Genomic DNA, 25,489 nt, shown 5'->3' on the forward strand with positions numbered 1-25,489 from the left:
AAATACAAAATTTGACGATAATATGAAAATCATTAAAAGTGTCCTGGCGCCGCCCGGCCTCGAAAAATAGTACTCTGACGTTGCCAGGTCTTTCCAGGCCTGAAATACACTCCTGGTCATGAAATTTTATAAAGCAATATCGCTTCATCAGTGTCATCGTTAGAACGGGCCTTTACTTCGTTGGCACCACACATTAAGTATAATCTTTGGTTGATACGGATGTCTCAGTCTCATGTTACGACAGCTGTAAATTATTCCCCCTCCATCATTACTATTCATATCTTTGAACATACTAAAAGTAGATAAAAGAGACATAATTTACTGAGTAGTGACACCAGAATAAATCAGCTGATATCGGGCAGAGAAGAGTTATAGTAAAAAACAGCGAATAGGGATTATAAAGAATGAACACTGAGCGAATTTTCCTGTGTTTTGTTTCTCTGTGCGCCAGCGGCTAGTTCCACTTTCAAGCGCTAGAGGTAGTGTAATCGAGCATACGCTAAGATAATAATTGAGAATAGAGTTAAGGCACAGGATCCAAACATCGCCTACCTTATTGCATAATCCAGTAACGCTTTGCTTCAAATAAATTCAAGTTAACAGCTTTTCCTTATTTCTCAGTGACAAACTAGTTGTAATAATAATATAATACAATATAAAATTAAGTATCGAATTCGTTTAATATTTGTATAATAATATAATATAGGTATATGGTTTTTACTTCTCGTAAGAGTTTTGTTTTTCCATTTTCAGCGCTATCAAATCATTACATATTTTAATTGTTGTTGGGGTCAACGTCACAACTCTCATTATAAATGAACTCTAAAGTCTAGACATTGCAGTTAATGAAGGATTTATTATTTTATGGATCCAATTTATTTTATTTGAGTACATAATGTACCTAGATGTATTAATTGTATGTGTTATATTTCCGCTGTGTCGACTGCTAGCTGGTGTGATGTCAGCGCCAACTCTAGGGAGAAAGCAGAATCTGACGCTTTAGCTGGCTTGAAGGTCATTGAAATCAGTCCGGCTACATCAGAGGTACCATTATTTATAATCCCTATTCGCTGGTATGAACGTCGGGTAGGCTATGGGACGTTCACTGTACATCTAGTGCTAGAGGAATATAAGATCTTAGTCTGATTTTGACCACAAAAATAGAAATCACGATAATGTACACTGGATGCATATTAATAACTTCACTGCAATGGATTAAAGCACGATAATGTTATTTAATGATTAAGCCCGCCATAAATTCATCATGAAAATACGAGGTACTTTTACTATTGACTTATTTTTTTGTAAGGAAATTGAAGTTAGAAGTTACTAAAAATGTATTAAATGAGATTGTGTAACAGTAGCTTGCCTTACATACCTACATAGTTCATTCATGTTTGCTAATTTCAAAATCAAACATTTGGAAACATTTATACAAATAAAAATAATACTTTTAACATTAATGTATGAAGTAAACATCAGTTATAAAAATTATTGATTGTTACATTATGAAATAAAATTTGATTAAAATAAGGGACTTTTGCGCGTTCCGACAAACATTGCGGAACGCCGGACACCTAAGCCAAACACCTAAGCCAAAAAGGGGACTATTCCGTCTTTTACGAGACTTGAGGGAAACTTATATAATGATGTTTGTTTCAAATACAGAAAATTAAACAAATAGACCTAGGCCTACCTCAAATTACCCTACGGTATCCTTAACCAGTGTTTGTAATCTTTCACATTGGGACTTATACAGTATTTATAGTTAGCTTTTTGCTTGTGTTATTTTTTGTATTTTGTGCGCATTGTGTAATACCCACTGGTAATAGTGGAAGTGTGTTTTGGACAAAGGCTATAGTACCAGTGGCAGTGCATCTTTTGCGTTCAATGGTTCAGTGAACCCCCAGGAAAAACATTTAATTGTTTAAATAAATTTATTTATAATTCACACTATCATTCTTTGTTTCTTGCTCAACATTAACTTTTCGTTGCAGTAGCTAACTGAACAAATATTTAGGATATTTCATTTTGTTCTACAAAACAAGCTAGTAGTATGCACAATAAAACGAGGAAGTTGTTAAATTAGAATCTACAAAACTTTATAAACTCTAGGATAGGCTATCATATTCTTAATACATTGTATGTAAAGTACACTGGTCGGCCTGGTTGGCACAGTTGGTATAGCGCTGGGCCGGGCCGAGGTTGCGGGTTCGATACCGGGCCAGGTCGATGGCATTTAAGTGTGCTTAAATGCGACAGGCTCATGTCAGTAGATGTACTGGCATGTGAAAAACTCCTGCGGCGACGCTGATATAACGTCGGCAGTTGCGAGCCTCATTAAATAAAACTTAACATTTAAAGTACACTGCGTAATGTTTGCTCTATATCAGCTGATCGGTCAGCTCTGTTATTTTGGTACCACCCTAGATATAAATAAAATATCCCTATATTAAACAGATAACTTGTAAAAAATACTCAAAATTCTCTCTTCGACGAAATTCTTTCCATTTCCCTTCAAGACATTAATTCTTCCCGGAATGTGGGAAATTTTCCTATGTTATAGCCATCTTATTGGCGACCCTGCATAACATCAGTGTTACCAGTGATTTGGTTTTCCTTCTAGATGTGATGTGTTTCTGGGTTGAGATAGTGAAAATCAACAATTAATATTGCTGTTATAATAATTTAGCGTTTTTTTAATATTCACAGCGGAAAATTAATTAGGTTTTACATTGATATATAAAAACTTAGCTTCTGCAGTTTTATTGCAGGTTTCTAAGAATTAAGTTGGCAACGGTGTAGGCGCAATGAAAATTTAAAATTAAATAGATTTTGCGGGTGTGCTTAATTTTTATGAACAGAAAGTATGAACAAAATTTTCATTTATGTTAAAAGTATTATGAATAAGTAAGTACCGTACCTAAATTAACTTAATATCAGGGCTGAAGATTACTGAAAGTAAATTGTATATTATACATTTGTCGTATGTTACACAGCAAATGACATAACAATTTTAACGTAATTCACCAGTAGACGTGTAGAATGTAATTTATTGGTTTAATATTTCATTGTGGCGCTTTCAGGTAATGCTACAGTTTGAGCCTAAATCCTACTCTTCTAATCCTTCAGAGGATCATGAATGTCCACAATAAGAATCCAAAATTCATTACTGTTGAGGGCAAATTAACAGCACTGAGCCATTTATACATGTAAGTATAAATGAACAAATTTACTAAGTATAACCTAAATAGGCCTACTGTTTAAATTCCTTTCGGTATTTGTTTCCTCTAGTGACACCAACTGTGGCTTTATGTGGGGAGACAGTAGCAACATCTGTAATTAGGTAACCTTGTCATAGTCCTTGGTCTCCTGTCATTTGTCTATCCCCTCATCTGATCCACTTTAACCTTGTCACATTCCACAGCCTCAAGTCTACTGTTCCCTCATTTAACTCATTCTAACCTATACCACAGTTCTCATTCTCCTATCACTTAGCTATAGTCTCATCTAACCTACTCTAACCTTGTCACATTCTTCCGCCCTATGTCACTTATCTATTCCCTTATCTAACCTAGTCTAACGTTTAACTTCCAACATTGAGGAAATGTACGTCGGCATAGGGATGGAATGTTAACATCATGTTCATTGAAGGAAAAACTCTCTACTAAAACATTACTTCCAGGAAGACACAGAGATAGTTCAGTCAACTTCTGGAGCTGTGTAAAGGAAATCATTTTCTCAGAGAAAAAAAAAATTAAACAATTTCGCACCATTTTCAGTAAACAGTAGCATTTTCTTCATTCCACTTTGTTATTTTCTCTAAAGTCACATATTTATTCAAACAAAACATTTAATCCAGGTCAAGTTCATTTACATTTGAAGGGAAATAAAAAATACTTTAAAATTTTTCTCTTTCCCCAGGTCACATTCCATAGATATCTTATCTTGTGAATGAATAAACCAATCACTGAGATTTTAAACAGTATTTTCATAAAATGGTGAATGTAGAGTATCCAACGCCCACTGAACGAATATTTCACTTTTATCACTGCCAATGTTGCAAGGTAGGCTATAACAAAAACCTAAACTAACCAAACCTAACCTGTCAAAGAAGCAACAAGTTATACTAAATATGTGTAAAATTGGCCTGTGTCACTATAGTGGCCGGGACATAAGTAACATTGACCCATAAAATTCACAAGAGAAGTGAGAAATTTTGTTTTGGAATAAGAACCATCGTCTTCTAAAGATGCCGAAAGTAGCTTAATTGACGTTGGAATAATTTCTCTCCTTTCCTGGAGTTCAATTTTTCTATTAATCTTGATAACAATATGGAAGACTTGACTGTAGTTACGTTCTCACCTTCAATTTTGATTATATCCTCATGAAAAAGGTCGACCTGGTTGGCGAGTTGGTATAGCACTGGCCTTTTATGCCTAAGGTTGCGGGTTCGATCCCGGGCCAGGTCGATGGCATTTAAGTGTGCTTAAATGCTACGGGCTCATGTCAGTAGATTTACTGGCATGTAAAAGAACTCCTGCACGTCCGGTGACGCTGATATAACCTCTGCAGTTGCGAGCGTCGTTAAATAAAACATAACATTATCATGAAAAAGGGGCAAAGATACATTAGCAAAATTCATTCGCAGAAATGTGCAAGGATCATTACATCATATTAAAAAATAAGACTGAAAACCCAGGGATATCTGGGAACAAACTATTAAATCCGGGAACGAATTTTGTCTGGGATGAAAAGCAAAATTTGGGAACTGTTCCCGGAAGACAGGATCATCTGTTAATCTTACTTTGAGGAGATTGGGTATTTCTGCAACTGGTCTAGGTTCAGGAAAGTAAACGAGTTTCTCCTACTTCAGACCTGTTATTTTATGTTTCTTAATTTCTTCAAATCTGGATCCAGTGTCGGAATGGTTATTTGTTACTTTTTAGCTTACAGTTTCAATATTTTCAGTACTGGATAGGATGTTCCTGATTATGTTATAAAACATTCTGGACTCAAAATAGGCCCTCATTCAGATCTGTGATACAGGAAACCTGCTAGAATTTTCAATTTTTTTTTTTTTATCTTTAATTGTACAGCTTTGTGTTCGTTATCTTGATGTTAATACGTAATTTTATTTTTTTCCTAGCACAACTCCACGTATGAGTCTGATGGAGTTGATGTCTGAGAAGCTACATCATATAATTTCAAGGGATCATTCATCTCTTCTGAACACCCTAATTATTGGTAATAATTATAAGGTGACACGGCTAGTAAAGAAAATAGTGGAATACAGCGTAAGTTTGACAGTAAATTGACTAACAAATGAATCACTGTTTGGAGAAAGTATGAATGTCCATGTACATCTGTTTTGATTAGACTTTTAAAATACTTCCTAACTTGAAAGTTATTACGTACTCTAATACTTTGCAGTGCATTACAAAGATTTAGGGCTCTTCATTATGGATATAGAGGCATTCAGGATGTTTTTTCATAATAGTTATGAAATTGTTGACCTTATTTCTTTTCCAGCAATAAAATTATAACATTTCTTGTAACAATTTTAATATATTAGGTCCCCTACTTTTTCTAGTGTTCATAAATGATCTTGCCCCCCTAATAAAAGATGTAGATCATCCCATATTATTTGCATATGATAAGTATAGTAATTACAGCCAATAACTCCAACACATTCCAATCTTCAACAGAAGAAATTTTCTTCCAAATGTGTGACTGGTTCTCAGTCAATAAATTAGTATTAAATTGTAACAAAACTAACATAATTCAATTTAAATCCTGTCCAAATTCAACCTCGCAAATTTCAAGCCCAATAATTAACAATAGATCCCTATTAGAAACAACAACAACCAAATTTCTTGTCTTAAAAATCGATAATGTGTTAAATTGGAAAAATCATATTAAAGAAATTACCCCCAAACTAAATTCAGGATGTTTTGATATTAGATCTAGGCCTATACAAAAGATAGTAAATATCAATACCTTAAAAACAATATACTTTGCATACTTTCACTCTAATGAGTTTTGGAATAATATTCTGGGGAAATTCCACAAATAGTAACAGTATATTCCTATTACGAAAAAGAGTAATTAGAATAACAGTAGGTGCCAAATCTAGGGACTATTTTCAAAAAACTACAAATAATGCCCATTGCTTTTCAGTATATTTTTTCATTAATAATCTTCCTCATATGTAATCGTGAAAACTTTGTAACTAATTCAACAGTTCATAGCATAAATACACGTAAAAAAAAAAGACTTTCATACTCCATCGGCAAGTCTATCGTGCTATCAAAAAGGAGTGTGTTATATGGCAGTAAAAATTTTTAATAGCCTCCCTATCGATATAAAAAATGAAACTCAAAACATAAGATTATTTAGGGCCAAATTAAAGAAGTACCTAATTTCTCACGCCTTTATTCTGTAGGTGAATTCAAGACATTCCATAATGCTTCATGAAATTGATAGTAAAACTTCGTGTTGTACTATTAGATTATATTGTAAATCTCGTCTGTATATTTTTCATCTAGACTGTGACTATAAATTAAGACTTTATAATAGTATTAAGTTTTTTTACTTGTTCCATATTTAGCTGTGAAGCAATGTATGAATACCATGGAATGTTAATAAATACAATACAATGCAATAACTTTGCAATGAAATATATTTATTAGTGTCACAGAAAGGAAATCTTTGTTTTTTTTATGTACGTCTTAGGATATAATAAGTTACTATACGAACATTATTTTACATCGAACAATATACTTCAAATTAAAAAGTCTGTTTGCTACTGTGTTATGTCCAATAACTGATTGGTCTTAGAATCATAAAGGTCAGTGTTCCTTGTTGGCCACTGAATGATTGTGTTGTGAAATACCTGATATATTTTATGATTAAAATCGAATTTGGGGTTTATAATCAGGTTTTTTCCCCCCTCACAAAAGTCTGAAAGTTTTAGCAACTAGTCCTCACTTTACTCTCAGACAATAATACTGTATAAACTGGTGTTTCTGTTCTGATCAAGTGTTTGAATGTGGAAAGTGAGAATTGTTCCTCACTTTAGCTGTCAGTAACAGCTGAATGTTTCTTAAAAAAATTGGCCACCATTTCTTACAGTTCATAATATCTTCTTTATAAATGATAATAGCTTTGAAAAGATTTAGTTTTTTCTTGGAATTTCCTGTCATTTCAACATATTACTGGATTGAGTAAATCCTTTTTTTGGTAATGAGTTGTTGTTGTTTTCTAATGCCAGGCGTTTGACAATAAAGTCATTTGACCTCTTGCACTCCAATATTTTTCAAAGATTTGGTGAAAGATTTGGTAATGAGTAGAACAGGGAAGAAAATCCAATTTCACCATCTTCTGCCAGAGCTTCAGTAAACTATAATATATCATACATTTTATTACAATGTTTTTCCTTTTACGCCATAATTTGTGTTATTGTATATTTTTCTGATAGTTTAATTTATTTTCTTATGTTCTTTTTCCAGAATGGAAGGTTTGTGAAAATACTGGAAACATCGCCAAAATCAAGTTTCAAACTTCTCAGTGATAAAGATTCTTTAATATCGGAGCCTAGTTTTGGCCTAGTTAATTATGAGGTAAATTATAAGATAGATTATGATTTACTCCTGAATATTTTCGTTGTTCCTGCAATAACTCCTATGTGATATATTTATAGATTTTCAGATTTTTGCTCTATTAAATAACTTAAATAGTGATACAGCAAACAATAAAATCTCCAATATATAATTATATTTCTTTCTTTCAAAAATGTAAGAATTCACAATCTCCTATGTACCGGTACCACTGTCATAGAATGAATAAATGTATTTATTCTTCCTGCTGAAAAATTTTATGTTTTGCACATAGGAGTTATTGCAAAACTATTTTTTACTCCTCAGCAGACCTTGAAAGCTTTGATGTAGAGAGATAATGTTAAGGCAAGATTTTATCCTCAGGTTCTTTTTGTACAAATTACCAGAGAATTTGCCTCCTATTATAGGAAATGATAACATCACAGGACAGGGATGCAAGACTTTGCTGCAGTTGTGGCAGACGTCACAAGCTGGAACATGTAACTCATCCCTTCCCTTCAACTCTCGCGTCATAGGATATGGTAGGGGGAGAAGAAATATATATTCAGTGTGCTTGCCAAACGTCATTGAAAGCTCCGGCCTTGTGGACAGGGGAACAAACTCTTTCCCCATGCTTCCACCCCTCTCTTCTCCAGTTCTGCGACCCTGCCATAGGATTTTAGTGGAGAAATGTTTAAAGCACTTTTGCATCACATAATAATTATAATACCAATACCACTTTTACTTCAATAATACACATTATATCCAAAATTACCCATCCATAGGGCAAATTGAGTGCAGTATTGTTGAACTTAGGGTTATTATGATAAGAAAAATCTAACATACTTGAAAATGCAATAGAATCATTGTAGAAGGTCACATGAAAAACTTAATTACTGTAAAATTTCATCAGTAACAGGCTATTTGTCTCTAAACTTAAAAAACGCATTCATTGCTTAGTAGGAAACTATATTATAGGAATTTCAATAAAAAACGTGATTGATTTGTTTAAATTGTCATTAGGAAGTACATTAAGGAGTTGTATTTTAAGAATGAACTATCTCTTACAAGTAACATGTTACAGTCAGGAGTTGAGCAAGTGTAGTTGCTAGGCTTGTTACTGTCAACGACAAGTGTTATCATGAGAAAGGGTGCAAAAAAAGAAGGCTCCCTGTTGGTTAATGGACAGTGGCAAAAATCTGCATATTAGAGCTATTCAAATACATGATGCGTCAATATTTACATATATAAAAAATATTCTTTCAAATTCTAAGGGTGAGTAAATCCTTGCATGGCTTCCTCTGGGAAGAAAGTAAATCTGTGATCTTTAGGAAAAATTTATTAGTCATTTCTTGCCCACGTTGAACTTTGACTATGAATAATATCTTCAGTTCAAACCATTGTTAAATTTATTTATTTATTATTTTGCTAATAATTATAACATAACATACGGTATATTATTATATAGAAAAAACTTTAGCTCGCCCCTGAAAGAGGAGAACTCGTGCTCAGGGGCGGATTCCTGAATTGAAATTAATAAATATACAATACAATTTGTCTTATGTCTACTATGCAATTATAGTATATAAATTTAAATTTACAATTTTTCAATTTTTATAAAATCCATACATAACTTTTTTTAATTTAATTCTAGAACTATTAGAATTGACAAGATTAGGATATTTAAATATAAATTTGTTATATATTCTTGGGCCTAAATTACTACTATGATTAACTACTGTAACAGTGTTGCATTTTGGTTCAAACAATCTTAAAGAATTCATACCTTTTGTTTCATAACTATGAGAATACAATTCAAAATTATTTCGATTTTTATGTATGAATTTTATTAATACAATATAATAAATTTGTCTTATGTTAAGTACATTAAAGTCTAGAAACAAATTTTGAGATGGAAAATGGATAGGTTTATGAAGACATATTTTAATTATTTTCTTCTGTAATAAATAAAGTGGATTAAAATTGGATTTAAATGAGCTACCCCATCCTATAATTCCATACATAATTACCGATTGAAATAAAGTTAAATATATTGTGCGTAATAAACTTATTGACAAGTAATTCCTCAATAAAACAAAATAATATACTATTTTACGTAATTTATTACAAAGGTAATGAATATGTTGGTTCCATTTTAAATGATTATCGAAAATTATGCCTAAATACTTAACTTCAGAGGACTCTTTAATAATCGGACATTTACACTGTATAAGACAGCAATCAGAATTATGTAATTTAATACTTAATATAGATGTAGGAGATAAATTGGATTGTCTGAAAGTAAAATTCCAGAAGAGTCTTACTTTACCAAATCTGCAGGCATTGGAAACTAACCATTCCTAATTTCCAGTGATAGAATGTGTAATGCCAGCGTATTTGAATTTTGTTGTGATAACCACTAAGACACAGACAAGAATCAGAATCTAATGTCACATGGTTCTTGCATTTTCAGGGTAAGGTAGTTAAAGTTTGTCTTCCATTCAGAATGTTTCAACTGCAGGATAATACACGAATTTGCCTTGACTTTCTCATGACTCAAGCAGATGTCTTAGTACCAGAGGTTGGTCAAACAGTTTCTGTATACAATGCTCATCGGCTGGAAAATGATGATAACAGATATGATATTGTTCTCTGTGGCAGAAGCTGTATTATTCTTCAGTAAGTACAAAACAGTTCCTAGAATCCTGATGTTAATGTATGTTACAAATTAGAGATTAACTTACGTGATTTTTCTTGCATACTTACACATATTCTATATTCTGTTATCCATGTGCTAAAAAGGATAAATGTTCATCTTCCCTCTTGCTTAAAAAAGTCCCTTGTGCAGACGCTTGTATTTCCCTATTTTGACTATGCTGACATTTTACTGACTGCCTTTCCAGCGACAACAAAACCAAACTTCAACGTGCTCATAATTTGTGTGTACGTTTTGTAAGCAATGTTCGTAAATATGATCATATTACCCCATCCCTGGAAACAATAGGTTGGCTTAAACTAGATAAGAAAAGAAATTTACATTCACTTCTCCTTCTCTTCGAAATCTTGAACTCTTCTATTCCTTCGTACCTGTCATCTCGCTTCACTTACCTTTCTTCCCACCACAATCTGAACACACGTTCTCGCCATGAAACAATACTAACAATACCATCCCATCGCACCTCCTCATACTCATCCTCTTTCACAATAGCCCTGCCAAGACTCTGGAATTTGTTACCTGCTAGCATCAGGGACTGTCGAAATAAAATTGAATTCAAACGCAAACTTACTAGGCACTTGATCAGTAATTGAGACTCGTTCAGACATGGTTTCTTGTAAATAGTTCTCTTAATCTATCACAAAATATTTCAATATCCGGTAATTTCCTCACTATAGAATTTTGTTATTCTAGGTTTAATTTGTAATTCAGTAAATACAAAAATATTCTTTGTTCTTAACTTCTATGATAAAATGTCTAGCTTTCATTAATCAGGTAATCTTGTCGTACTTTAATTTTTATTGTAATTGTAAATTTAATATTAATTGTAATTTTATTGTTCATATTATAGTTGTAATCCCCTAGTAGAGGGGCAGAGAAGGCCTGACGGCCTTATCTCTACCAGGTTAAATAAATAAATACTATTACTACTAATACTACAAGTAGTTTCTTGTGAACACCATATTTTTTTTCCATATACAGTACAATGTTTATTTTAAAATATTGTGTAAAAATGTGAGAGTTACGACTTTAAAGGTACAAGTTTTTTACAGGCCATTCAGGATGTATCTTTCAATTTTTAATCTTGCAAAAAATAAAAAATCTTTAAGATGCTTTGTGCAATACTTAAGGGAAATTATTGCAGTGTACGTCTATTAATATTTATTTATTTTTTCTCTAGTGGCATGAAAAAGAAGGAAAAACATATGACGAGCATTATGAAATACATAAAATGTGAATATTCTTATAGAGATCTGTTATGGGTAATGGCACAATTGACTCAATTTGAAGAAAAATTTGACATTGAATTTCTCTCTGTTAATGGCTTACTAAGGTAAGAAACTGCAGTTTTATATTCCTTCTTGTTCATTCGTACAATATTCAAGTTTAGCAAATTGTCAAAACATTTATCAAATAAATTTTGTTAAACAGTAGAATCTCACTAATTCGGACTAATTGGGAGAAAATGATTGCCTTTCATTAATGTAATGTTATAGTAATAATTAGGGACCTGAATTTTTAGTATCTATTTTCATCAAAATTAGCATCTACCTTTTCTCATAATTAGCATCTACTTTTTCCAAATTTGCATCTATTTTTTTCCAAAGGAAACTTCGTACATTCTACCTTTCGTTTCTCAGAAGATAACATTGTGCACAGTTCAGCGTTTTTCTCCTTCAAATTACATCGTCTGTCTAAAACAACAGCACCATACTGTGACAAAACACGTTCACTGTCAACATTGTTTTTTGGTGTCCACAATACTTGCAAACAGCATTCTGAAAATGCTTTATTCTCTGTTCCTAAACCATTAAACACTTTCATTATATCACATTTTTAATTTTTTACCTGCTGTTCAAATAAGCTTCTTAAAAATGAATTGTATGCACTTCGAATTTCTTGTTTTGGTATACTCGAAAATCCTGGAAACATGTCAACATTGTTCAATAGAGCTACATTCTTTGGGTAGAGTGTCTTTGCTATAGCCTCAAAGTTCTTATAGCCAGTGTCTTTTTTTCTTCAAAATTGACGATTTATTCTTTGTTGACTGAGCAGATTTGGAAAACACATCTTTGCATGTAGCTTCATTCAAAGGACTTAAAAAGTGCCTTTAATTTTTGTATACAGTATATATATGAGCATTTCGCTTGAAAAATAGCATTCTAGTGATAAGTCACTATTAAATAGCATTTTTCTCCTGATTCCGCAATTTGATAGGAAATTCGCATTTTTTCGCACTTTCAAATCTGCTAGAAAATTATGCTAAATCACCTTACAGATGAAGAAAAATACTTTCTACCCCACAATAAAAAAATTCGAAATTTTCAGGTCCCTAGTAATAATTGAATTATTTATTTTTACTTCTTTTATTAGAATAATAATTCATCAACTTTTTACTTAACAGCAAACGAAGTGTGCAAATTATGCAGCAATTATTGCTGGTTAGAACTATCAACATACATTATCCCAGTACTCAAGGAAATGATAGTGTGAGGTCAGTTAGCAGGGAATTCCTCAGTTCTCCACATGAATGTATGGTTACCAAACCAGTAAGTTGAAGCATGTACTTAAGTGATATTAAAGAAAATACTAATGAAATATACATATCCTAGTGATCTTTCGTAGAATGTTTGGCTATTTTTCCGTTTATTGCCTTCAATTTTTTAAGTCATGCTAGTGGTCTTTCGTAGAATGTTTGGCTATTTTTCCATTTATTGCCTTCAATTTTTTAAGTCATGCTAGTAATCTTTCATAGAATGTTTGGCTATTTTTCCGTTTATCGCCTTCAATTTTTTAAGTTATGCTAGTAATCTTTCGTAGAATGTTTGGCTATTTTTCCGTATAGTGCCTTCAGTTTTTTAAGTCATGCTTATTAAATGCTTTGTTATTACGAATATAAATTTAGAGGGATAGTTTTCACTAACCTTACCTAATCTAATCTTATCTACACTAATGCAACTTAAAACAGATTGGAAACTAGTGAGTGATTCAGTGTGCACTCGACTACCACACACAACTGGTGCTTATGGTAACAGTGTTGGACAAGGCTGGCTTGTATTTGTATATGCCCCTTTTCACAAAACATTTTCATGTACAATTCATGTATGTTATGACTCACGTGTCAACAGAATCAGCAAGTGAAGTTCAGAGATGATTTAGTTTTAGATTCTTAGTGTTGTAACATTAGTAGCAAAAGAACTAGCTAGATATAGAATAGACTTCGTGGGAGTACAAGAGGTTAGGTTAGATGGGAATGGCATATCACAAATAGAAAATTACTTGTTGTATTATGGGGAAGGAAACAATAATCACCAATTAGGAACAGGATTCTTTGTTCATAAAAGAATAAAATCAGCAGTAAAAAGGTCGAATTTAGTGTTAGTTGGGAGACCAGAGGGAAAAAGATCTTTGGGGAGGCTGAGACGTAGATGAGAGGATAATATTAAAATGGATTTGAGGGACATGTGATATGATGATGGAGATTGGATTAATCTTGCACAGGATAGGTAGGGACCGATGGCGGGGTTATGTGAGGGTGGCAGTGAACCTGCGGATTCCTTAAAAGTTATTTGTAAGTAAGTGAGTGTTAATATTCCTCACTGTTTCATGTTAGGCAACTTGAATAAAAATAAGTTGCCAGATACTGGAAGTGTTAAAGATAAAGAAACCTAAACAAGAACAAGGAGTATCTACTAACCAACGGGACTTTGGATGACATTGGCTTTGGACTGTAAAATACGCCTACTAAATTGCTTCAATGTGTTTCACAATAAACATATTTTCGTATGGTTCCATGTAAAGCTTTACAAAGCTGTTAAAGTTGAAACCATGTAAATTTACAGTGACACAGGAATTAAGTCCTGATTGTCCTGACCAGAGAGCCAGTCTTTTTGAGTTGTTCTAAATAATGTGCATAATGGACACTTAAACCTCAAATGGAACTATAGTGAGTGACGCTTAGTTTTATCAACAGGTGTCAAAAATGTTTGGAACGAGAAGGTCGACACTGTCTGTATTTACTTGTTTAATTATGAAAGAGTGATGGAACGGAGAAAAATTCTCTCCGGCGCCGGGATTTGAACCCGGGTTTTCAGCTCTACGTGCTGATGCTTTATCCACTAAGCCACGCCGGATACAACCCTGACGCCGGTTAGAATCGTCTCAGATTAAGCTCCATCTCTTGGGTTCCCTCTAGTGGCCGCCCTCTGCACTACGTCATAGATGTCTATGAACGCAGGACCGAAGTCCATACATGTGTTGAGGTGCACTTGAATGAGTGACTAGTTGGCCGGGATCCGACGGTATAGGCGCCGTCTTAAATCACAAAGTGATTTATTACGCATATCATATTTATTTTGATGTACCGTAGTACATATGATATTTCCATGCAGATATTCTGCGTCATCATATGATGAAAGAGTGATGGAACGGAGAAAAATTCTCTCCGGCACCGGGATTTGAACCCGGGTTTTCAGCTCTACGTGCTGATGCTTTATCCACTAAGCCACGCCGGATACAACCCCGACGCCGGTTAGAATCGTCTCAGATTAAGCTCCATCTCTTGGGTTCCCTCTAGTGAATAGCACTGACATTTCTGCAACAGTATCACGATGACGGCGACGAGTTCCTCGACAGGATCGTCACGGATGATGAGACTTGGATTTCGCACTTCACCCCGGAAACTATGCAGCAGTCAATGCATTGGCGGCATAGTGGATCTCCGGTCAGGACGAAATTCAAACAGACGCTGTCAGTACGGAAAATGATGTGCACGGTGTTCTGGGACAAGAAGGGCATTCTGCTCATTGACTTCCTTCCAAGAGGTGAAACAGTGAACGCTGACCGTTACTGTGAAATACTGCGAAAATTGCGACGTGCCATTCAAAACAAGAGGCGTGGAATGCTTACTGCAGGTGTTGTGCTCCTCCATGATAATGCTCGTCCACATACGGCTCGGCGCACAGCAGCTGTTTCGACGGAATTTGGCTGGGAGTTGTTTGATCACCCACCCTACAGTCCTGATCTTGCTCCCAACGATTTTCACGTTTTCTTGCACCTCAAATTCCTGTCCTCCTGTGAGCGTTTTGGTAATGACGAAGAGCTGAAGACGTCTGTCACATGCTGGTTCCATTCACAGGTGGCAGAGTTCTACGATAGAGGGATACAAAAGTTGATCCCACAATACGACAATTGTCTCAATTCTGATGGTGGCTATGTTGAAAAATAGCTGAAACATTGCTGTACCTGTTGCCAATAAATGTTTTCCTGAAAGTGTGTGTTCTTTTTTTTTTTTTTTAATAGGGGAAATTACTTTCTGGATGCGCCTCGTATTTTTCCAGTGGTGAAGTATGTATTTTGTCTGGCTGTGTTGGTACTACTGGTGTTTTTAATTATATACTACTGAAGATATTCAACATTCTGTTCTCCCATGGCCTGCAAGAAAAGCGGACATGAACGAAATTGAAAATCTGTGATCTATACTGAAGAAGAAAGTGAACAAAAAGAGGCTTACAACAAAACATGGACTCATTTAAGCACTGTCTGATATCTGGCTAAATGATGCTGATATTCAAAGAAAGTGTCAATCTTTGGTTTCCAGCATCCCTGAAAAAATGCAACGTGTTAGTAAAGAATAAGGGAATGTTCAGAAAATATTAGTAACCTCAAGACTCAATTTTCTGTGCAAAATACATTTTTATTCATTATTTCTACCGATAAATACAGCTTTATTGCACATATAATTAATTTAGTCTCCATTTTGAATCTTGCGTACACTACTTTTAACACTTGAATATAAGTAATTGATTAACTAGCGGACTTACTCGTGTTAATTATGTAAGTCTGTGCAGCTTACAGCTGTTTCGGTGCTTCACACACCATCCTCAGAGAAAACAGTTACAATCCAAACAGAATAGACAACATCATAAGAAAGACAAAACAAAAACTTAACAAACACAAAAACACGCAAAACACAACACAAACACAAGAACACAAGAAATACATCACACTAAAGGTACGGTCACACGTCGCTACTTTTGCAGTGCTGCAGTACAAAAAACTGCGCAACTCTTGTACTGCGATCTGTGAACAATGGTGCAACCCGAAAAGTAGCGGCTGCCGAACCTGCTGCTCGCTACTTTTCCATGCTGCGCGCAGCTTAAAAGTAGTGATGTGTGAACAGGGCTCTCAGGGTTGCAGCCGCAGCATTTTTTATATCGGTTTTGTTGAAACTTTTTCTGCGGTTGCGACCAGTGTTACCACCTGAATGTGCCAATGATACTTTTATTGTTTGGATATATTTTAATGTTAAATGTGATGAAAATAAATTATTTGTAACAGTTATTAAATACACAAGACAGTCTGAGCATAATTGCTGACGATATAATTCATTTTTTAAATTTTCCGTAGCATAGTTCGAAACAGGAGGGTTGCCAACATTGATTACGTGAATATACTGTTGGTTATCATTTAAGTATATAGGCGTTTTTAAAAGCTTTATAGTAAAAATAATGTCAATTTCTGAATACTAGATACGACAGAAAAGCAAATAATAGATAAGGAAGCTTTTGCATGAGTTTCTTAATAATGCGAACATAACCACAAAATGTATATTGAGAAGTCAACATGGAAATAGAAACCTGCAGCATGACTGCGGCTGCTAAAGTAGCGCCTTGTGTGTGAACAGACTCGCAACCTCCAGTTGCAACTTTTGCAGCACTCGGGTTGCGCAGCACGAAAAGTAGCGTACAGCGCTCTACTTTTGGCTTACGTGTGAACACGACACACAACTTCTGCAGCTGCAGTACAAAAGTTGCGCTGCAGAAGTAGCGATGTGTGACCGTACCTTTACATATGAAAACAAAAGAACACATAAGATCGCATCTTCATTCAAAAAGCAGAAATACAACATAGCATACAGAACAGAAAACACACTACAAAGACATCTCAACACACAAACAAATAAATACGACCACACAGGTGTATACAAACTCACATGTAATAGTTGCGACAAGTTCTACATTAGACAAACAGGCAGATCATTCCAAACACGCTACAAAGAACACATTAAAACAATAACCAGAGGACACAATACATCTACATACACCGATCACATAACCAATGCTAACCATACATACAATAACATAAATGCGGACATGGAAATCCTACACATACAACCCAAGAACCAAAAACTCAACACACTAGAACAATACGAAATATACAAACACACTAAAACACACCCCGATCAAATTCTCAACACACAGATCAATTTCAGTACACACACACTATTTGACTCCACTTTTCAACACTTTTCAAACGCACCCACAGAACAGGCGAGAAGTTCGAGATGACGCTGAGATCTAGTAGGCTCTGAGGATGGTGTGTGAAGCACTGAAACGGCTGTAAGCCGCACAGACTTACATAATTAACATGGGTAAGTCCGCTAGTTAATCAATTACTTAATTTAGTCTAATAATTTGTCCACGTCTGTATATACCACATGGCTGTCAATTGCCAAATCCATTGCTCAGTAGTTTTTCTTGATACTTTCTAGTAAAAAAAGAGAGAAAAAAATTGAAATTTTAATATCTTTGTGAGGAATGTCACTTCCATTGCACTAGTACGAAGTTACTTAGACTGAGATGAAATGACTGAAATATGACTTTTGCATGATGAACAATTACACAGAAGAATGTTTTCAATTATTGCTATTACTATTATTATTATTATTATTATTATTATTATTATTATTATTATTATTATTATTATAGTTATGTATATTTTTCAGCCTACATACTTAGGAAATTACTTAACTTTACATCAAGTATGGGAACAAATCAGAGGCAGGTTGAACCCATTGTCATCGAAGTCATGGCGCTATAGCATCATGCACTGCACTTCAATGCTTGTGGGGTTCTTGTCAACCTGTTCCAAAAGTGGGTATTGGACACTGAGTGACTCCAGTTGCAGTATTCCCTGCGTGCTTACCAGTGGCGCAAATAATGTGATTGGCCTTCATAAGTCTGTAGTGCTAGTGAAAAGCTCCACTCTTGTGACAGAAGAATTTCAGGTGAGAAATTACAGTGTATACTGTCATTTATATGCACTAGAATCAAAATTACATTACAAAAATAACTGAAATATACCAGCCATAAGGTCACAAGACAAAATATGATTTAACATAGTGAATACAAACAGACCACATTTATAATTGCCTGGAAGAAGCATCTCCGTCACTTCAGTACAGTGAAATCTCAGTATAACGTACATCAGAAAATTAGATTAGATTAGATCTTTATTAGCCGAATAGAATTACAAGTATTCATGGCGTCGTCAGTACACAAGAAAAATGACATAACATACAATATAATACAAAAATAGACTTAATTCTAAATAAATTTAACAGTTTAATATTGAGTGACATGCAAATTGATCTTCAGTCTCCACTGTTCTATCTAGTATCTTCTCTTTTTGCTTTTCCCTGTCTTTTCTTCAACTCTGAGTTACCTGAAACATAAATGGTCAAGGGCAGTATCAAGAAACGTTAAATTCTAAAATTTTAAATTTAGATATTCATTTATGCAAAATGGCATATGTGTTAATAAAATGTTCTTTACCTCTTTTTTTAATTTTCTATGTTAAGTTCTTTGATTTTCTGTGGAAGTTTATTATATAAATTGCTGCCTCTATGTGATATGCTGTTAAGACTTCTGGCAAGCCTGTGGTAATTCAGATGTATGTTTTGGGATGTTCTGGTGTTATACTCATGATAGGTTGAATTTGTTTTAAAGGAATCTATGTTTTGATGAATAAAGCACACTGTTTCTAAAATATATATGCAGGGTACAGGTAAGATTTTTAGTTCTCTGAAAATTTTTATACTTTCAGTCCGAATAGGAACTTTTTTAATGATTTTGAGTATTCTTATTTTATATTATTTATACTTTATTTTGAGCCGCCGCAGTGGTCTAGTGGCTAGAGCACTGGACTTATAATCCTGTGTACCCATGTTCGATCCCCTGTGTACCCCTGATTTGTACCTTGTGTTGGACAAACCTGTGGTCCAGGTAAAGAGAAGTTTTCTCTGGGAGCTCTGGTGAGAAATGAGCACATGTGTTGAGAACAAAAACACTGTGCGTTGACCCAGCCTTTCTAATCGCCAACTAATCAGTCTTTTCTTTTTATATTATGTAATTTCCTTTTCTTTCATTTTACAGAATGTCAGTTTTGTTTACATTGTCTTTGCTGCAGAGGATGTTGAAGTGATATATTCTCCAAGTGATAAATGCTGCCAGAGGTAAGAGTTCAGTGACATATATATACGTTACTGTAGGTACATTAACAGAAAACCACAATTCCACGTCACACAGAGTTTGTGTGCACTCGATGTGGGTCTCTGGTGTCTTGTCAGCCCACTCGAGTTGTGGTTATAAGGGGAAAAGTTGAGACGGTGTCAGGTGGAGTTCCTGGGTAGCTCGGTTGTTAGAGTGCTGATACAGGTCCCGGGATCGATACCCAGCCTCGAAACAATTTTTCCCTTGAAATTAATAATTTACTTTCTTCAATAATTGCTACTGAAGAAGGTAGATTAATTATAAAATTAAATTACTTACGAATTTCAACTAAACTATACACTTTGAGGTCTTCAAGATACGATTTTTCTTTTTTCTCACCTGTATCCCATATTCCATTGTCAGAACCAAGTGACTCTTGATCACGCTCTCCCCTAGAATAAACCCGATCACTCTTTCTGCTACTAGAAGCCTAACTTCCTTGTTCGAACACGTTATTCCCATTTACATTACTGTTCTGCAAGTGGTCCTAGCACACTTTTTCCTTGATTTTTGTAGTCCTTATAGCAGGTTTGTTGCTACCCTGCTTTCAGTCAGAAATTGTCTGGTGGGTGTCCAGAGTTTCGATAGGAGGGTTTCACCCTAAACCCCTTTATTTTGCAAATTGCTTGTTGGCTTACAGATTCGATTAGAAGGTGCCTTTCCCTCATTTTTGCTTTCCTTTCTAAAACTCATTTGCTCATGTTAGCTGTCCGCCATTCCCCTGCGAACATAGCCATTATACAGCCACCTTGTTCTTCATCCTACACTCCAATTTTCCCTCTTCCTGAGAGTCAGAAGTTAAAATATGAACTGCTACACACAGTTTAATAAACTAAGATATTAGAACAACCAACGAACTTATCATCTTTGCTCCCCAATTAAGCCACGTTTCTATATTTTTTAATCCCTTTTTTAGTTTTTTATTAAATAATTGAAGTTTATGTTGTATTGTGGATGCGTGACGTGTTCATGACCGTACAACATTGTTATAGGCCAAAAAAAGCCAAAGATCTTGGCGGAAGATACTTCTTTTATTCTTTGTCAAGTTGTTTTACAAGTTAAGTAACTTAAACACTATGTAAAGAAAGTTCTTGTAGTCCATATTCTTAGTTACTAGGTTAATTAAATAAACACTGTTTATATAATTTCAAGGGAAAAATTGTTCCGGGGCCGGGTATTGATCCCGGGACCTCTGGTTGAACGTACCAGTGAGCTACCCGGGAACTCCACCCGACACCGTCTCAACTTTTCCCTTTATATCCACACAACTCGCGTGGGCTGACGAAACGCCAGAGACCCACAACAAGTGCACACAATCTCTGTGTGACTTGAAATTGTGGTTTTCTGTTAACGTACACAGTAACGTATATATTATGCAAATCTAATCTTTCAGGTGAAGCTCCCTGTAAAGCAGATTTGAATAATTTCAAGGGAAAAATTGTTCCGGGGCCGGGTATCGATCCCGGGACCTCTGGTTGAACGTACCAGCTTTACAGGGAGCTTCACCTGAAAGATTAGATTTGCATAAAACACTGTTTATATTTATTTATTTTATTTGGTTATTTTACGACGCTGTATCAACATCTAGGTTATTTAGTGTCTGAATGAAATGAAGGTGATAATGCCGGTGAAATGAGTCTGGGGTCCAGCACCGAAAGTTGCCCAGTATTTGCTCGTATTGGGTTGAGGGAAAACCCCGGAATAAACCTCAACCAGGTAACTCGTCCTGACCGGGATTCGAACCTGGGCCACCTGGTTTCGCGGCCAGACGCGCTGACCGTTACTCCACAGGTGTGGACCACTGTTTATATCTTAAAACATCTAAGTTTTTTGCAATCTGTCCTAAATGTTTAGCTGTTTGTGGATGTTTATGTTTAATATCATTAATAGAAGACCAAGTGTTTTATTACTAGTACAAATGCTTATTCGATTGTATTTTATAATTATGTGAAAGTAATTTTTAAGTATTTAGTATACATTGCTACATAAAATACAAAATAAATATATATTGTTTACATAGCGCGCACCCGTTTCAGCAAACTCATGTTCGGGGGCAGTTCTTATAAATAACTGTTTCCTACTAAAGGACATAACAAAGATTCAATAAAATTACAAAACTGTATTACAAAACAGGAATAATTACGAAGATAAAAATAGAGAATCAAGTCAAGAACAGAATATAATTTGGAATGAATAAATAGCATATTGAAATTAAGAAAAAGGAAAAGGGGACTAAATAATTTGCTTAATTTTTTTCTTAAATTTATTAAACTCAAAATAACCTAGTCAGGATTTATCAAAATAGAATTGTATAATCTTGGCCCTTAACTCTGGCTATAGACTTTTCAGCTCATCTACATTAAATGGTTTCAGTAATTGAAGCATTGGGTCGAATAATGGTCTTTGTTACAATCTGCTAACTGTGCAGGAGGAACAAAGATGTTACATCGTAGACCATAGTTCCAACTAAGAAAGTCATGGTTGTAACTCGTGTAGAAGTGCCTCTGGTACAGATATTGAAAAACAATATTTGTGACAGCTGTGTAAGACTATATAGAGCATTATTCCATTAAAAAGTCGATTTTGAAAATTTGTAACATAGACCATTATTCGGCCCACTGCTTCAATTAAAAAATTTGAAGACAAAGCGGGAAAACACTTCATGTCCACTTCAGGTGCAAAAGGAGCTGATGCTGCCATCTGGTGGCTTAGCATGAAAGCTGGCTGCCACAGGGAAAAGGATGCTTCATGTCCACGTAATACTGGGATTATCTCAACACCACAGACATTTGACATGAAGTGTTCTCCCTGCTTTGTCTTCATTTTGTTATCATCACTACTTATCTTTATATTATGTTATTGACTTCTATTTTAAAACAAGTTAATTTGTTATGTCTTATTTATATCAGTTTTATGTAATCTTCTGTTCTCTGGTGTTTCTAGAGATGATAATTTAAATCGTTATAAAAGAACAATACAGTGTACATTTTACTGAACTTACAAATTAAATAATTTATATATTCTTAATATTGGAGTGCAAGAGGTCAAATGACTTTATTGTCAAACGCCTGGCATTAGAAAACAACAACAACATATATTCTTAATATTTTATGTCATTTTGTAATATATTTTGTTTCATTTCAAGTATAGAAAAGGAAAGGAAAGTGGTGCTACAACACTTAAGGCTGGTTCTTCTCTGAGTGACAATGCAACCATTACAGTTGGTAGTGGTCTCATTGTAAAAGAAAATGACCTTAAATCTAATAAGAAAGAATCATCAAGGACACTTAGAATAGAAAGTATTTCAAGATGCAGTCTGTTGACTGGTGAAGCAGTAGCAGCAACAAGTACCACTTACCAGATAATAGTGCATCATAAGACTACAGTGATCGAAGATAATCAGTATCCATTTTCCATGTGCTGTGTGCTGATCAGCTTGATTGGGACGATGTATGAGGTACTGTGGCCTGTTTACTTTCTGTAGTCTTCGTATTAGTTTCTTTACCATAATAAAATGGACAAAAGTTACAAGTTCCATTTAGTTTAAATGGAATACTACCTGATGATGTTCAGTTAGTTTAAGTTCTAGAATGATGAAGAAAACTTTACATTTTGGTACTGAGAAGACAGTTTCCCTAATAGGGAGGTACACCGTCATGAGGTTCAAATACACATTTATCTTTCTTGTGATGAAAGAATTTCTTAGATACCTCTGGAACATCATAAACTCATAAGTGATACCAATAAGGTTTCACTCATGAGGCAAATAAACCAGGAGATAATGGGGTAGAGTAGCCAATTCCTTTCCCTCTCCATTTCATACATCACTGACTTGTGGCACACATTTTCCAAAGTTTTATGTTTTACATGTGTTTTCTCTAAGAAGTCAAAAAGTTATAGTCCCGTCGCTCTAATTTCCGGCAGCCAATTGCGTTGCAGGTTGGCTACATTTAAACGTGTGCGTCTTGTGGTTCGCTGATGAAGACTTTATTCATTTCTTAAGGCTCGATAAATACTTAATATAATCGCCCGCCATTTTGGTTCTTTCATTGGCGTTCGCAGAAAGCACACGACGTTATTTGCCGCTCAATAATTTGCTGAATTACAGTGCGTTTGATTTATTATCATAGGAGTTACGACATGATAATGTTTAACGGTGTGGCAAATAGATTCCTCGTCTGGTAGCTCGGCAGTGAAAGATCACAAATGGCGAACAATACTACCTACCTAGACTTTATAGGGCCTTCACTTCCTAAGGCGTAATCAAAGAGGAGGAGTCATGCTGGGAATAACAGCGTCTCGACTATAGTGAGGTATTTTAATGTGACTCTGCATGCTTGTTTGTTTTTCACATTTTAACATATACTAAAATCTTTGCTGTAGCATTTATTTATTCCAAGTCTGACCCCATATACAGAATTTGCCAATTGATACAGAATAGTTCACAGTGAATTTTATAAATAACATCGGAAAAAAAAACAATATGTTTGATTTAAATGGAAAAATATAATTTGTTTTATATATTCTCGTTACCATATAAGTGATTCCGAAATATCGTGATAGAGTATTTCATTGTAGCTATAACTATATTATCATCTTGCAGCTTTTTATGAACTTTATACTTTTCTCTCCACTGCTGAAATAATTTGGGAATGGTGGCTCTTGCTCCCAAAAAAGAAGGTTAGTCACTTCTATATTATGACTTTTATAAGAATTTTGAAAATAAGGGAGGGTAGATTCAATTTTCTTATTTTCGGAGTCCACCTCAGCTGGTTGATATGACGAAATCTCAAACCTTACAGTAGGATCTATAATTTTCACTGTGTTTTTCCTCCTATTGATTGCAGTAATATCGATTCTGCAGTAACTTATTCTTGGCCATATAGTGGACTTCTAGGTCTGTGGTTCGAAAGGCAGTGGAAATCTTGTTTCTTATATTATCTCTCGTGTAAATATTAAAATAATGCCTTGTATGAAATTACAAAAAATATATATGCCGCATATATATTTTTTTTCGTAAGAGATAAGTAAAAGATTTTAGTTTATTTTGTCCATGTAGCTTTTACAAACATTTTAAAGTAAGAATCATTTACATATTCATAGATTGGTGGAAAATATCAGAAAAATGCATGCTAATTGCACAATTTTCACCCAAAATTTTGGAAATTAATTACTGTTAATTAGAAACAATTCTTTGAGAACATTAAAAATACAGAATAAGTAGGAGGAATGTATTGTAAGTATGCCAAATTTAATTTCAGCAGTGCTGAAAGATACTGGGACATGAAATGTTAAATTACAGACATTTATCTGGAAAGTAGAGAAATTGGTAAAGTAAGGAATAGTTAATTGATTAATTTTGCCTGAAATAGTCTTATTAAGGAACACTTCAATGTGTAATAAATCTTCAGTGCAGGGTTTACTTGTCTTTCAAAGGAAGTATTTTCTTATCTATTGAAAATTAGTATTGGGTCTATAAGCGTGGAAACTACAATCGACCAATTTCAGAATTCTTGGAACATAAAAGGATTTAATTTGTTCTCAGAGAAATAAACCGCCAGCAATGAGGAAACTAGTCTTTTAGATTAATAATTTCAGAGGATTTTATTTATTTAAATCCATTGTTTCCTTGCACATGGATCCCCTTCTGTACAGATCCAGAAACAAAATTTGGGCCACCTGTATTTTCCAAGTTCCAGTTATACTGCGCATGCTCAGTGGGGTACTGGGTATGCAGTATGTTATAACTGGAACTTGGAAAATTCAGGTGACCCAAATTTTATTTCTGGATCTGTAAATATTGTGCAACCACGTATGAAGGGTATACTGCACTCATTATTACT

General features: G+C 34.5%; 1 protein-coding gene across 1 annotated transcript in view; it reads left to right on the top strand.

Annotated features, from left to right (window-relative positions):
• The first annotated feature begins 2,598 nt into the window (after nt 1–2,598).
• Nucleotides 2,599–25,489, top strand: part of LOC138701913 (uncharacterized) — a 50,264-nt gene continuing 27,373 nt past the window's right edge. The window contains exons 1-10 of the mRNA XM_069829274.1: nt 2,599–2,910; nt 3,087–3,212; nt 5,150–5,297; nt 7,512–7,622; nt 10,072–10,277; nt 11,495–11,647; nt 12,719–12,863; nt 18,101–18,382; nt 19,530–19,609; nt 22,797–23,103. Coding sequence (XP_069685375.1) covers nt 3,139–3,212; nt 5,150–5,297; nt 7,512–7,622; nt 10,072–10,277; nt 11,495–11,647; nt 12,719–12,863; nt 18,101–18,382; nt 19,530–19,609; nt 22,797–23,103 — 1,506 coding nt within the window. The 5' untranslated portion in view covers nt 2,599–2,910; nt 3,087–3,138. The remainder of the gene's footprint in view (nt 2,911–3,086; nt 3,213–5,149; nt 5,298–7,511; nt 7,623–10,071; nt 10,278–11,494; nt 11,648–12,718; nt 12,864–18,100; nt 18,383–19,529; nt 19,610–22,796; nt 23,104–25,489) is intronic.

Source organism: Periplaneta americana, chromosome 6, assembly GCF_040183065.1.
Source record: "Periplaneta americana isolate PAMFEO1 chromosome 6, P.americana_PAMFEO1_priV1, whole genome shotgun sequence".
NCBI lineage: Eukaryota > Metazoa > Arthropoda > Insecta > Blattodea > Blattidae > Periplaneta > Periplaneta americana.